The 14385-nt window shown below is 37.5% G+C and overlaps 1 protein-coding gene across 2 annotated transcripts in view; it reads right to left on the minus strand.

Annotated features, from left to right (window-relative positions):
* Nucleotides 1–1094: 1094 nt before the first annotated feature.
* LOC149305240 (WD repeat and coiled-coil-containing protein-like) overlaps nt 1095–14385 on the minus strand; it is a 32334-nt gene continuing 19043 nt past the window's right edge. The window contains exons 2-3 of one of the 2 annotated variants that reach the window (XM_089477922.1): nt 12362–12479; nt 1095–2400 (exon numbers count right to left, since the gene is read on the minus strand). In XM_089477922.1, coding sequence (XP_089334048.1) covers nt 2234–2400; nt 12362–12479 — 285 coding nt within the window. In that variant the 3' untranslated portion in view covers nt 1095–2233. Of the gene's footprint in view, nt 2401–12361; nt 12483–14385 lie in introns of both variants that reach the window. The other variant, XM_089477921.1, reaches the window with a different exon arrangement.

A 14385-nucleotide genomic window follows, 5' to 3' on the forward strand; every position in this document is an offset into this window, starting at 1 on the left:
ATTTTATTGTATATTTGAAGTTTCTAATGAGGAGATTTTGGCAGTTCGTTGATATCCAGACTAGACCCACCTTTGTGCATTTTCTTCCTCAGTAATAATAATTTTTTAAAAAACCCAACAAGCTGCCCTCATATAAAAAGTGCAAAAATAGAACCTCTTAGGAAGAATAATTAAGCTATATTTCTAAATTATTTCTTAGTAGTATTTACAGAAATCGTGTGTTCAAGAATAAAGGTGCACAGTCATCAGCCTGGTTGATGTTGTTTAACTGCCTTGGCTTCTACCACCGAAGCCTGAGAATGGGACTGTTATAATGGAGAGCCATAGCCTTCACAAGCCGCCACTATTCTCAATGTTCTTTGGGTTACAGAATGATAGTTGGATGTTGTCCATTCCCCTTGTCCTCTCCCAGCCACTCATTCATCCCAGGGGTCTGCCTCAATATGGACAGGATTTGTTGTCTGGAATAGGGGTCATTATGCAAGGATGTATTGAGTGCCTCCTTGGGCAATGACCTAAAAAGCACATATGCAAGAATAGTAGAAGTTTACGGCTGCATATGTCACCAACAGACTGCAATCCTGGATCACCAGTCTCCCATACAATGTTCAGTTTTGTTTGCAGAATACAAATAGTTTAGTAAAAAAAAAAGCTTTAGTAAAAATAATCACAAAATTAATGCATTATGTCAAATTATTATACTCTAGGAAGTGCTATATCACACTTTATGTTCAAGCAGGGGGGAAATGTAGACACAACACTAGCATTCTGGCATCTGATTGAAACATCCCATGTGTCTGTGTCTATTTCATTGTCACACACACACTCTTCACATGATATTATGTCCATGCTGTAATGGTCTTTCCTACAACGAAGCAATAGCCCATGAAGAAAACACTGCTTGTGGAATGGCCCTCAAACAAATCAAGATATAATATATCTAGACAAGAAAGTTAACAAACGAGGCCCTCAAACAAATCAAGATATAATATATCTAGACAAGAAAGTTAACAAACGAGACTATTTTTTTTGCCTCTTCTTCCCAGATTGAAGACATCCAAAGATGTGTGCTATGGAAAGTTTCTTTTCTGAGCTGGTGACTTGTAGTCAAAATTGGAAACTGCTGTCTTCCACCTTTTCCTTGGAGCCAAACTCAATAAGATCCTTCATGCAACAATCAGTTGGACAGCTTTAAAAGTGCAGTTCAGAAGTAGAGGATCTGACTTGAACCACAATTCTGGAGTGGGAGTAAAGGCTTTAATCTCTTGCCCCCTGCTGCAGTCCTGATCTGAACTGAGCCACCCGTCCTCCTAATACCTGTTCTAATGGGAGCCTCTTCTCCCAATGCAAATAGCAGGTGTTTGTCCCTGTGAAGAACACGAGTTGCCGCAGATGACATCTAGTCTAAGGTCCTCCCACTCAAACATACCAAAAGAATCCAGGAGGTAGAGAGAGCCTTCTGCTTTGTCTGTGTTCACTGCTATAAATATGATGCAATTCCCAGATTACCGACCCAGGACATGTCTCTATGATAATTAGGTTTAGAAATGCGAACAATGGCTTGGATTTTGAATTGATGTTCCATGCATGGTAAAGCTGCTGCTTTTTACAGAAGGGACTTTCTTCCAGTGGACACTTCCACTGGTGGAATGAGGGACATTTTTAACACTTTCCCTGACAGGCTGCAAGGCCATCTGCCATTCTGTTCCCGAAGGTCTCACAAGTCACAATTCACCAGAGAAGATTTTCGGGTAGAAAGAGGAATACATTAAAACTGCTCTCTGTCCTGCCTCTTTCATTTCTGCCGGCAGGAGTATGCTGTGAATGGAGTTCTGTCAACAGAAAATTAGGATCCAAACCACCAATATAGTTGTGTTCCTCTTTCTTGTGTTCAATGTGTTTTTTATATGGTGTCATCTAGGGAGGGGTTGTGCCACAAGGTGAATAGAAACAGACTAAACAATGATGCTATATTATGTTGTTATTATATAGATCTGAAACAATGTATGTTTATCTCATTCCCACAATAATTAAGATACGTTTATCAGTCCATCAGACTTTCATTGAAGATATGACATACAGGTACTGAATCTGATCTTGTGGAAAAATGGCTGTGTGTGAAGGCTAGCTATTGCGGAATACAAGCCACATGAGTTACAAGTAAAAATGCAGTAGAATGTCCTCCTGATAGCTTTCTACCCATGCAGTTTTTATATTATAAACAAGTTTTTTTTTATGTTACACTACTTGGGGGTTGTGAAGAATTCTTTCTTTTGAAGGAACGACTTGTACAGGCTTCCAAAGTATCCCTTCCTTCCCTTATGATTATCTCCTGCTTTGCTTTGAATGTTAGTGGAATAAAACCTTCACCATCTGCAGCAAGAACAATCCAAGAAGAACCTAGAGGAGAAAGGAAACAAGACATCAAAATATAATTGTGCGATAAGCATTACTAAATTAGTAATGTAATCAGCTGTGTTAAGTGTGCACCACAAGACAATAATACTGCGTGGGGTTTTTTTACATCAGGTTCTTACTGCAGCATCACTTAATTGCTTAACAGTGCTGAAGAATGTTGATTTTAACTCATATCTAGATTTTTCTAGAACTAAAGATTTTCATATTAATTTGTATTCATTGCCAATTTTCCAACAAGAGTACTGTACTGAATATGTATAATTTATTAACCCGGTTTTTAAGGAACAGTGAGGAGTTTGCTGTGAGGAACAGAAGGATCTTCTAAGTTCAATTTCATCCCTGACCAGTTCAAAAATATAAGATAGGAAGAGATCAAAAAGGATAAAGGGAGACATCAAATACAGGGATTCAAGGTAGCTTCCAAATGATTAAAAACAGTACAGTTAAAAACCATACAAAGACATAAGTGTGTGTGTGTATGTATATATGTATGATGATGATGATGATGATGATGATGATGATTCTATAGCGTTAAATACAATTTAAAATTCATTTAAAAAGACAATATTAAAAAATCAACAAAACAGCACAGCACACTATTAAATGTGAATCATAGTCAGTTCTCAACAGTATGATGGTATAGGGAAGTTTTTACTGGCCAGAGAAAGGAATGCAAGGAGAGAACCATCCTAGTCTATCCATCAAGGAAGTTCCAAAGTCTGAGAGCAGCCACCAGGAAGGTCCTCTCCAATGTTTCCACTGAATGGAGCCTGAGAAGGTGATGAGAAAGAGAGAAGAGCATCTACCAGGGGTGTCACTAGGGGGATGCAGGCCACACCAAATGGCACTGTAAGGCAGGGTGACACCAGTGATCCCTAAACATCTGCATTTTGGTAGAAAACAGGCTGTGGCATTCACCTGCATCCCTTTAAAATGCTGGAGTTCAGCGGAAGAGATGGTGTGAGTGGAGCAAGGCTCAGTGGGCAGAGAAAGGTGAGGCCCCATTTTCATTTTTTTAAAAAAATAAAAGTTTAAATGTTAAAATTGTAATGTTTTATTCTTTTAAAATGTTATTTGAAAACAACCCATCTTACCAAATTTTCACTTTACTCACACAAAACTATGTACAGGTAAATACCCTTCGGCTGTGCATATGATATTGTAATTTAAAGGTATAATTTTAATTTTGCGAGTTGCTTATGTCACAACTATTACCATTACATTCAGTGATCTGTAGGAGTTACGATTTATGAGTAACATTATGAGTAATGTTAGTACAAAAAACGATACTAAGGATTCTACAAGGTATATGGTGTGGTATGAGAGGAGGTCAATGGGGGGGCGGGGAGCAACACCATGAGTTACGGATGATGCTAATCCTAGTGATGCCACTGGCTTCTGCTGAAGATCTTAGAGCTCAAACAGACTCACAAAGATGTGGTCCTTCATAGCTTGGACCTCAGTCATATCAGCACTTTCTAGGTTATAAGAAGCATTTTGGACTGAAACTGGAAGCAGACTGGCTGATAGTGGAGCTGTTGCACCAAAGAAGTTGTACACTCCCTGTAGCCTAACACCCCTGCACCAAAAGGCAATGGTGCATAGTATCCAAGGCCAAAGAAATACAATTTAGTTAACTATTTGAAATAAAATATTCTGTAATATGGTCTTCTTAGAAATGAAAACATGATAAAAACACAATTAAAATAAATGAAATAACAATTTGCTGCTTTTTTGTGACAATGAAAATGAGATTTTTTTAAAAGTAACTGCTTTATTCTACTTGGTGGAAAGAGCAGCCCAACATGTTTCAAATAATGTGGCTTTACTTCCGGGGAAATTGGTTTGGTATGTTCAGAGGATAGTGTTTTATATTTTCTCAATGTTCGGCCCTCAAAATCATTGCTGGCGCATGGAAATATATTTTCTCAAGTCCAAACCTTGTGCAAACAGAATCAGGCTACAGCTAGGCAATATAGTTTGAATGTGAAAGCTTATTTGCCACCTGTAGGTAGCACATATGCATGTGTAGGTTTTAATCTTCCACTCACAGACACGTTGATAGTGGCCCTCATAAGCAGATTTCCAACTTCAGCTATTACAGCTTGAGCTTTCTCAAGACAGCAACTGATTAATCTTATCATTAGGAAAATCTTGCTTACCAAAACTATCACAGCTAAAAGGTCTATTTTGAATTATCATACAGGTTGAATCTCCCTTATGCTAAATTCTTGGAACCAGAAGTATTATGGATTTTTGGATTTTTTTCAGTTTTTGGAATATTTTGCATATACGTAATAAGATATCTTAGAGAAGGGACCCAGGTGTAAACATGGCATTCATTTATGTTTCATATACACCTTGTACATATAGCCTGAAGGTAATTTTATACACTATATTTTAAAAATAATTTTGTGCATGAACCAAAATTTGTGTACATTATACCATCAGAAGTCAAAGATGTCACTATCTCAGCCACCCATATGGACAATTTTGGATTTTAGAGTATTTTGGATTTCAAAATTTGGAAAAGGGATATTCAACTTGTATATAGTATTTAGAACTTGTTTCTAGCATTAATGAACTTTATTTATTAATTTGTGTTTTCCCACAAGTCCTAAGAAAGTGAAAACATGTTCTGATATTCCCTAAACATTCGCAATGTATATTATATAGGTTTCAAGACATTAGCCTTAATCTATTTTTCATTAAGTGTAACCAAGGGCCAAGATACTACACTGGGACTGTGTGTCCTAAATCTCTGCATGCAGAGTTACACATTAATTGTTTTATGCAACCCTTGTGCTGAATGACAATATGGCATGATTAAACCAAGACACCACATATTCCTCCAAGTGCACATGAACCAAATGCATATATGCACACTGACACATCATGCTGCCACATGTGGAACTACACATGAAGACCTGGTGGTGCCATGATTAAATGCCTGTACTGCAGCCACTCATTCACAACCACATGGTTGTGAGTTGAGTGGCTGAAGAATTCACCACAAGGTTGTGAGTTCAATACCAGCTTTGTAAACTGCTTAGGGAGTGCCTAAGTGCACTGATAAGCAGTATAGAGATGTAGTTGCTGCTGCTATTGCTATTACAGTTCAGCAGCCTTGAAATGGATATGGCTCTTCTGGGGAAATGTCCAACCACTTTCATACAGGAACATATATATGTGTAAGACACTGACAAAATTCTGACAAAGATGTGACTCTGCAAATAAATGCATGAGCATGTGGAGACAGAGTTGCATTAATTGTGTTTACATTCAAATATGCTTGTAAACCATACCCATGGTTCTCACACCACACAGTGTGTGAAAGACACCCTGTTTACATATGTGAATTGCCTTACACAGGGAAAGATTATTCGTTCCGAACAAAGGTCTCATCGTAAATAAAAAATGTCTACTGATTTTTCCTAATACTAAAAATTATGGCAACATCAAACATCATGAAAATGAGCTTTCACTCAAGTTATAGCAGGACTTCTTCCCTCCTGCAACTTCTATTCAACCACTGACTTGCCCCATAGAGCCCTTAAATCCTCAAGTACAGATGTGAGGGATGCATGGCTTCATGGAAGATGCGGACACTGTTATTGATGTTATTGAGCTCCATATTTTGCTCCATTTTAGTTTTCTACTTAACTAACTATGCATTTAGCTAGATCTGTTTACTAGTTCTCATACCACAAGAATCTGTATAATCTGTTTCAAACACATTGGTTGAGGTTACAAAATCAACACACTGACGTCTTATGCCTCTTCATTAATAATTTCCTGTGTCACATTATGATTATTTTTCAAACAGAGTAGTGTAAAATGACATGGAAATTTGCTGTATAAAGTAAATAGTTTTTTTTTGTGGGGTCTTCAAATAATGTAGTTTGGTAGTTTATATTTAGAAGATATGGAAGATTTAGAAGATGTCTAGTTTCTGAAGAACTATGTAATTATAGATGTTGTTTGGCCTATTGATGATTGAGCAACTTGCAGTTTGGCAAAGTACTTTTCAAATTAAAAGCCTAAAAAGCAATTGTGATACGCAATTGGGTCCGCAATCGGTGTGAAGTGGGGGGAGTAGTCAAATGTATTAGATATTACCAAAACAGCTCTCAAAATCTAAGCCTTTGAATTTAGTCTTACAGAAAAGATTTCTTTTTGTTAGGAGAAATGTAGTTTCTTTATTAAGTTAATCAATAATTTAATTGAATTATGAGTCAACCCTAACAATACCATAATACCTTCCAACACTGTGCATCATTCATTTTTTACCTCTTCCCAATCTACAGTTCAGTTTAAATGTGAATCTAAAACAAAGAGAAATTAAAGCTCCAAAAATAATTGTCTACCAGAAACTGTTTATTACTGTGTGCCTATATTCACAGTAGGCACCTTTTAAAAACTGATACATTGCACCAAATAAGAGGAGATGGTGAACATTAATTGGTGCTCTTCAGTTACTATCAAGAAAATTAAAACAAAACAAACTTGTTCTTTTTAACTTTATATTTGAAAGCAGAGAAAGCTTCCTTTTTGATAGATCTATTAACTGAGCAGTGACACGTTACCTTGCTGTTTCATGTTGTCTATCACGTCATAAGAAGATTGCTGTTACCAACCATGAACTTTTAATCTTTTCCAGTTAATACGTTCTTTCTAATTCTGGATAGACTTTGGAGTCTATAAACTACTCTGTGTGCGTGCATGTGTATGGATATGGATACAGGTATGCGTAAATATAAACTTGCACAATTGAGCTGCTAACCATATATGTAAATGGATGTTATTCAAAGTTTAAACATGAAAAACACTTCCAAAATTGTGGGACCCACAAGATGATACCCTAAGGGGGGGGTGATACCACTGCTCCCCAAACATCTGTTTTGGGGCAGAAATGGGTTGTGGTGTTTGTCTGTGTTCCCCTTTAAAACACTGAAGAGATGGTGTCAGTAGGGTGAGGATCAGTGGAAAGAGAAGGAGAAGGCCCAGATAATTATATTTTTAAATTTTAATATCGAAAAAAATATTTTTAAATTATTCTTACAAAATTTTCTTATAAACATCACATCTTACCAAATTTTCATCTTAACCACATGAAACAATGTGCATGTAAATACGTTTTGGCTGTGCATATCTTATTGTAATTTAAAAGTGTAATTTTAATTTTGCTAATTGTTTATGTCAGAACTATTGTCAATTTGTTGTTGTTGTTTGTTTCCCTTAAGTTGGCCTCGACTCATGGCAACCCTGTGGATGAGACATCTCCAATACTCCCTTTCCTCCGCTGCTCTGCTCAAGTCCTGCAGACCCATGCCCATGGTCTTCCTAATTGAGTCCAACCATCTGGTGTGTGGTCTTCCTCTCTTTCATCTACCTTCTAGCTTTCCTGGCATAGTTATCTTTTCTAATTAGTTATGCCTTCTCATGATGTGGCCAAAGTACGACAACCTCAGTTTAGTCAACTTGGCTTCTAGGGATATTTCAGATCCAAGGACCCATCTGTTAGTCTTTTTGGCTTCCAAGGTATCTTCACCACTCTTCTCCAACATCACATCTCAAATGAGTTGATTTTGGTTTTTATCCCCTTTTTTCACTGTCCAGCTCTCACATCCATATATAGTTAATGGAATACCATGGCTTGAACAATTATACCTTTAGTGCTCATTTGTATATCTTTACTTGTTAGGATCTTCTCTGGCTCTTTCATGGCTTCCCTTCCCCTTCCCCTTCTCATTCCTTTTTTTTGTATATACTGTATTTATTAACATATATTATTGACACAACAACATACATTCCTTATTGAAGTTATAAGACCAATTAAAACAACACAATTCTACCAATCATCCTACATAAACTAGAACAATCCTAAATTAAAATAATAAAAATATACAAACATTCATCCTTTACTTCCTCACCTCTCAGTTAGTTCTTATTTCTTGAAGTATTTTCTACTTTTGAATTTATATATAAACCAGAAAAATTAAGTATCACATCCTCTGCTTGATCAAGCATCTACCACCATTTCATTTATTAATTGATATATGTAGCATCCTTCTGATAGACTTAAGAATCAGCTATTTCCCAATTAATCTACTATATACACAAATATTGTCCATTTGTTATTTAAGTTACATTCAACTGATTTCAGATAAGTCATTACTTTTAAGCAATCTTTCTCAAATTTTTCTATTGATTTATTTCTAAGTAGTTGTGTTAGCTTATTGTCCAGCAGCTGGCTGGAAAGGAGGAGAATATAACTCCCTTGTTAAAATAGTTTCACTGGCTGCTGATTCATTTCCAGGCACAATTAAAAGTGCTGATCATGATCTATAAAGTCCTATATGGCTTACGTCCAGACTATCTGAATGCAGCTTCACAGGATGGCCATGGCAAACCCCTCTGAAGAAACATGGCAAGAAAACCCTGTGATAGGATCGCTTTTGGGTCACCATAAGTTAGAAGTGACTTGAAGGCACACAGCACTATATCTGAAAGACCGTATCTCCCCATATGAACCTGCTAGAATAGTAAAATCTTCAGGGGAAGGCTTTCTCTCAGTCCCACCACCATCCCAGGCTTGCTTGATGAGGATACGAGAGGGAGCCTTCTTGGTGCCTGTTCCCGCTCTCTGGAACTCCCTTCCATGGGAGGACCCCAGCTCTCCTTTCTCTGAAAGGCAAAGACATTTCTAGAAAATACTTTAGGATCACTGAGCAAACCTTCAGTGGAACTCCTTCAGTTCCTGTAGTTCTTGAATAGGCTATTAAGCTTTGGTATAGAGCAAGTAGTCCTCGGCTTGTTTGGTTTACAGCTATTAAATCCAGAATCAAAACAACTTTAAATGAAGGAGGGCTTAATAGTGGGACTGCAAAAAATAAAAATAAAAATACAGAAATACAAAAATGAAATGGAATAAATAAAAATTGTATGATTGTATAACTATTTAATGATTGTATATTTTAAGGAACTAATAGGAATGTGTAATTCAGTATTAGTATTTTATAGATTGCCTATATAGATTGTGTTGTATTATTTTAATAATGTAATCCCCCTTCGATCCTTGGGAGAGGCGGGAAATATAAATAAAATTATTATTATTATTATTATTATTATTATTATTATTATTATTATTATTACCAAGACCTGATGAGAAGAATATTGGAGGTTTCCCCTGGCCTGCTAGCGATAAGTGGATTACCATCTGAATAAAACAAATATGTAGTACTTTTTCTTACATTATCCACGTGTGGAGGCCCAATATGCAAAACAATTTGGATACTTGAGAGTGAGCACTCTACTGAATTTCTAGAACATCCTGTTCTTCTCCCAGTAAGTAAATCCAGAAATGTGAGATGATGCATCAAATCTGGGGGCATATGTACAGTTTAGAAATAATGAAATTTGACAACACTTTAAGTGATGCAGCTCCACCCTGTGTCATCCAACTACATTCTCTGGTTTGTAGTTTTACAAGACCTTTAGCTTTCTCTGCCAAAGTGCTGGTGCCTCAGAAAACTACAAATCCCAGGATTCTGAAGGTGCCACAGCAGTTAAAGTGGTGTCAAACTGCATTATTTCTACAGTGTAGATGCACCCTCGATAATCAGACCTTTAATGGCTGATGTGCCACATGATAATAGTGTAGTGACCTATGAAGACTCCTTCCTCACAAATGGTTCAGTTTTTGAAATGATATTCTGATTGCTGTTATTGTTCCTGTTATTGCTGCTGCTAGTGGTGATGCTGCTGCTGGTAAGGCTGCTGATTTTGTTTTAAACCTCTTAAGAAGCAGTGTGTCGCTACTACGGCTATATAGGACAGAGGCCTCTATTTAGCTCCTTTAGAAAATAGTAGAAAGCAGCAGCATTGGTGATGTTATCTTCCTCCATTTCACCATTTAGTTACGCTTCCCTTCTTTCTTCAGCTCTTGCAGCATGCAAAGCTCTTTTTAAAAAATGATTTATTGTGGTTATCGCCCTACAGCAAGGCCACTCATGCTAATTACGGTATGTAAGGATGAATAAATTACATAGTTGTTGAGAGTTATGAACAAACTACAGATAGTGAGGTTTTTCATATCTTCTTAGCCAACAGTGATTAGCATATTCCATATTTTCATATTCTGTAAACTGTAAAATAGAAGCGAGATCTCCCAAGGCATATTTATCATTAGTGTATTGTGTGTGCGCATGCAGAATGATGGTGAAGACATCACAGGAAAATATGGGGCAGAAAATGGTTGACTTTCTGTTGAAGGTATTAAATAATAATGGTATACGTATATAGACATGAAGTAGGGGTCCATGTGAAAGGAAGATATTACCTTTTCTGATTGCTTCCCCTTTCACAAGTAAATCAAAGGTGGCAGGTAAAGACAGGAATTTGAAAGATTACATTGGTGAGCTCCTTCTGTTCTCAGTATAGATTAAACTAATCCAAAGCATTGGAAGTATAACCATTTGAAAAACTTGCTATGTCTTGATAGTTTTGTATGAATCAGAAAGGAATAACATTGTCAGAAAACATAGCAGGAAATCGTTTATTTGTTTTCTCCAGTTTTTCAATTTCATCAGAAGTGGCAGGAAGCAGATTGCTTTTATGCAAGCCTGATAAAGATTAAGGTCCTGTCAGATTGCACGATAATAATGCTATGATTCCATGTTAACTGCAGTGGTTTTATCCTGTGGAATTCTGGGACTAGAAGTTCAGAGAGGCATGTTTAGAATCCACAACCTGAGAGCTCCTCTGGGGCCTCCGACAAAATTACAAATGCCATGATCCCATAGGAAGTAACCATGGTAGTTTAAGGACTGTATCACAGGGGGCTAGAAAAGCAGAATTTTCAGATAATAAAAGTGTATTTGGCTGGTACTTATCACACAATGTTGTGTCCATCCTGCTGCTGTCTTGTATTCCATTAATTTCTACATCTTTTCATTGACAGGCAAAACCCTTCAATAGGCTCTCAATCTCGCTAATATTCCACTGCTGCTTTCATGCGATAGGTCCCTTCTGCTGCAGTTCCACTTCTCAGGAAGTCAAGTGGTGTGAGCGGCTGTGATTCTGCTCCTCTCCACCTCCCCCTTATAATAATCGCTGCGACCAACACCTTCATGAAGCTAGCTGCTGTGTGCATACCCACTCAGCAACCAGCTTTAGGTGGCAGTTGGCAGCTGTGATTGCTTGTCCGCCTCCCCAACTCACGTCTTTCCAGAACACAGTGTTTGGCAGTGCAGAAAACAGATCACACAACCATGAATCGCCAAAGCACTATCTGAGGGAAAGTGTGGTAAGAAATGATGCCAAACCAGTATGCTTACATTCTTAAACCAGCACAATTGTGGCGAGACAGCAGGCTGGTGTGATAAAGTCCTAAGTGGAATAATAGCAATATAATTGTGCCACGTGAAAGGACTTGACGACTTTTATATAAGCAGTTATTTTTAAGAGCAATAACAGCAACTTCTCTGCCAACACGATCATCCACTGATTTGACCTAGGGTGCTTATTAATTTATATCCACATTCTGGATAGTGGGCACAAAAAGTGTGGGTGGGGGGAGTTTGGAAGAGTTGTCCACCCCGTTTCTAAATCACAGCATACCCACAAACAGGGTATGGGGCAGCTGTAGGTAGGGCCATGGTACTTGTGGGTCAAATAGGTAAGAGGGTTTGATCGGCGTCAGCTAGTCATGAGGCAAAATTATGAACTCAGACCAAGCTTAACAGAACAAGCTCAGCTTGTCAGACCAAGCTAAAGCAAAGGGGTAAGGGATGGAGATCAGATGAATTTAAGTCACACTAGAAAATATACATGTAAATAACTTTTCATACTATAGCTGATAATTCCAAAAAGACCCTGCTTAGTAAAATAAATCTTGCATTTAAGAAAGTAATAAAGTAATAAAGTAATAAAGGGAACTTACCATATTTCATTTCAACAATAGGCAGATCAAACAGCTGCTGGACTAAACTCAGATGAACCTTGCCGTCACACAGGAGGACAGTTTTGGTCTCTTCAGCTATAGCTCCATTCGAAAAATGCTTCTTTGGGAACATAAAGAAACAGGAAAATGCTTCTTAGAATAGTGGTGGCCACTCTTCTACATTAGTAACTATCTGTACAGATCAATCACTACCAGTTTTTCATTGATTCTTCTCCCTCTGTTTTTAAATGCACAAAAATGTTTTTGTGGGATAAGGGGCATAAACCACTTTATTTTCTTGTTATCAAGCGGCCCACAGCAGGCAAGATTGGTTGCTAAAAGGAAAGGAAACTGTGAGTCTCTGACAGTATGTCAGTATGTCCCTACTCAGAAGGAAATTCCTTTGAGTTTCACGAGGAGTATTCCTAGGTAAGTGGGCATAGAACTGTAGTCTGAGTACTGGCGTCCAAGAGTGCTGCCACACTGCAGAATTAACGTTTCACACCACTTTAACTGTCATGGCTCCATCCTATGGAATCCTGGGATTTGTAGATTTTTGTAGCACCAAAGCTCTCTCAGAGAGAAGGCTAAATATCTCATAAAAACACAAACCCCAGAATTCCATGGCATTGAGCCATGACAGTTAAAGTGGTAGCAAATTGTATTGATTCTGCAGTGAATATGTAGCCTATGTCATCTTAGAATTCTGATTCAAGTGACAATGAGAAAATACATATAAAGTATTAGTGGTGCAGGAGAGTCCAAGTAGCAGGAGGCAGAATAGTAGACACAAGTAAAGCAGCAGTTCTACAGAATCCGATGCTGCTCTCTGAAAAGGTCTCCTGCCTATACTTATATATTCACGACTTTACAAACCTACCTTTTGAACACATGTACATTATGTACAAAGCACACTGGCCAGAGTGGATCCAAACATTGTACGTGGCACTGTGTTTGTGACTGAAGAATTTAAGAATTTAAGCCTTTGTGATAGTCAATTTTTGGTTGTGCTCACATTTTTTCAAATTTTCCAGTGTCCCCATTGACTCAAAAAAAAAATAAAAAAAAAAAAATGGCAGATCCCTGAAAATATTGAGTAAACCTGTAGTGCAAGGTAGCATTACCATCACTAATGCAACACACTGCAAGTTCAGTGTCTTTAAAAAAACAACAACCCAGTTTTCGCTTGAAAGTTGGATGTTGCAAGGTATTATTTACCAAATGTGCCAGTATAAGTGCCAGGAACATAGGCATCACTGGAAAATGAACTGTTCAAGAAAATCAGAAAAGAAGGGTGCAGCAGCTTTGATTGCTGACTTGTAAATAAGGAGTAAGAGAATTGGACCTTTCCCTATACACATATACAACTTAGCCTTACTTTGCTCAGAAAATCCTTGGAGCTTCACACAGTATGCAGGAAAACTAATGTCTTGTTACTAGGAATGGCACTCTTCCAATCCCTGAACAATGTGTTTCAGGACAATATTCTCCAATTGCTATGCAACTACTGTTACATCCTTTTTCTGGCAAGAGTCCACTGTCAGGACAAAATATGGAGAAACAGAATGGTTTTCTTTGAAATGGCTCATGGCTAATAGCAATCAATATTTTGGATGGAATGGTGTCCAGTTGGTGAAGGGGTCAGACAAGGCTGCTTTTCATTACCCTGTCAGTTTAACTGATATATCAAACATACACAGAAAGTGGGATTAGATTCAGAGGAAAGTAGTATGAAAATTCAGGGAAAGACCATGAACAATTTAAGGTACGCAGTGACATCATATTACTAGCAGAAAATGGCAGACTTGAAATAAGTACTGGTGAAAGTTAAGCAGAAAGTGCAAAAGTACAGTTACAGTTAAATGCTAAGAAAACAAAAATAAAGACCACCGATTATTCACATAAAAAGTAGATGATGAATACATCAAAAAAGCCTTTAAAATTTCTACACATCTGCTCAGTCATTAATCAAAATGGACACTAGTCAAGAAATCAGAAGAAGGCTAAGACTTGGAAAGGAAGCC

This window comes from Sceloporus occidentalis, unplaced genomic scaffold (genome assembly GCF_023333645.1).
Source record: "Sceloporus occidentalis isolate IW3139 unplaced genomic scaffold, rSceOcc1.0.p SCAF_12, whole genome shotgun sequence".
Classification (NCBI taxonomy): Eukaryota; Metazoa; Chordata; class Lepidosauria; order Squamata; family Phrynosomatidae; genus Sceloporus; species Sceloporus occidentalis.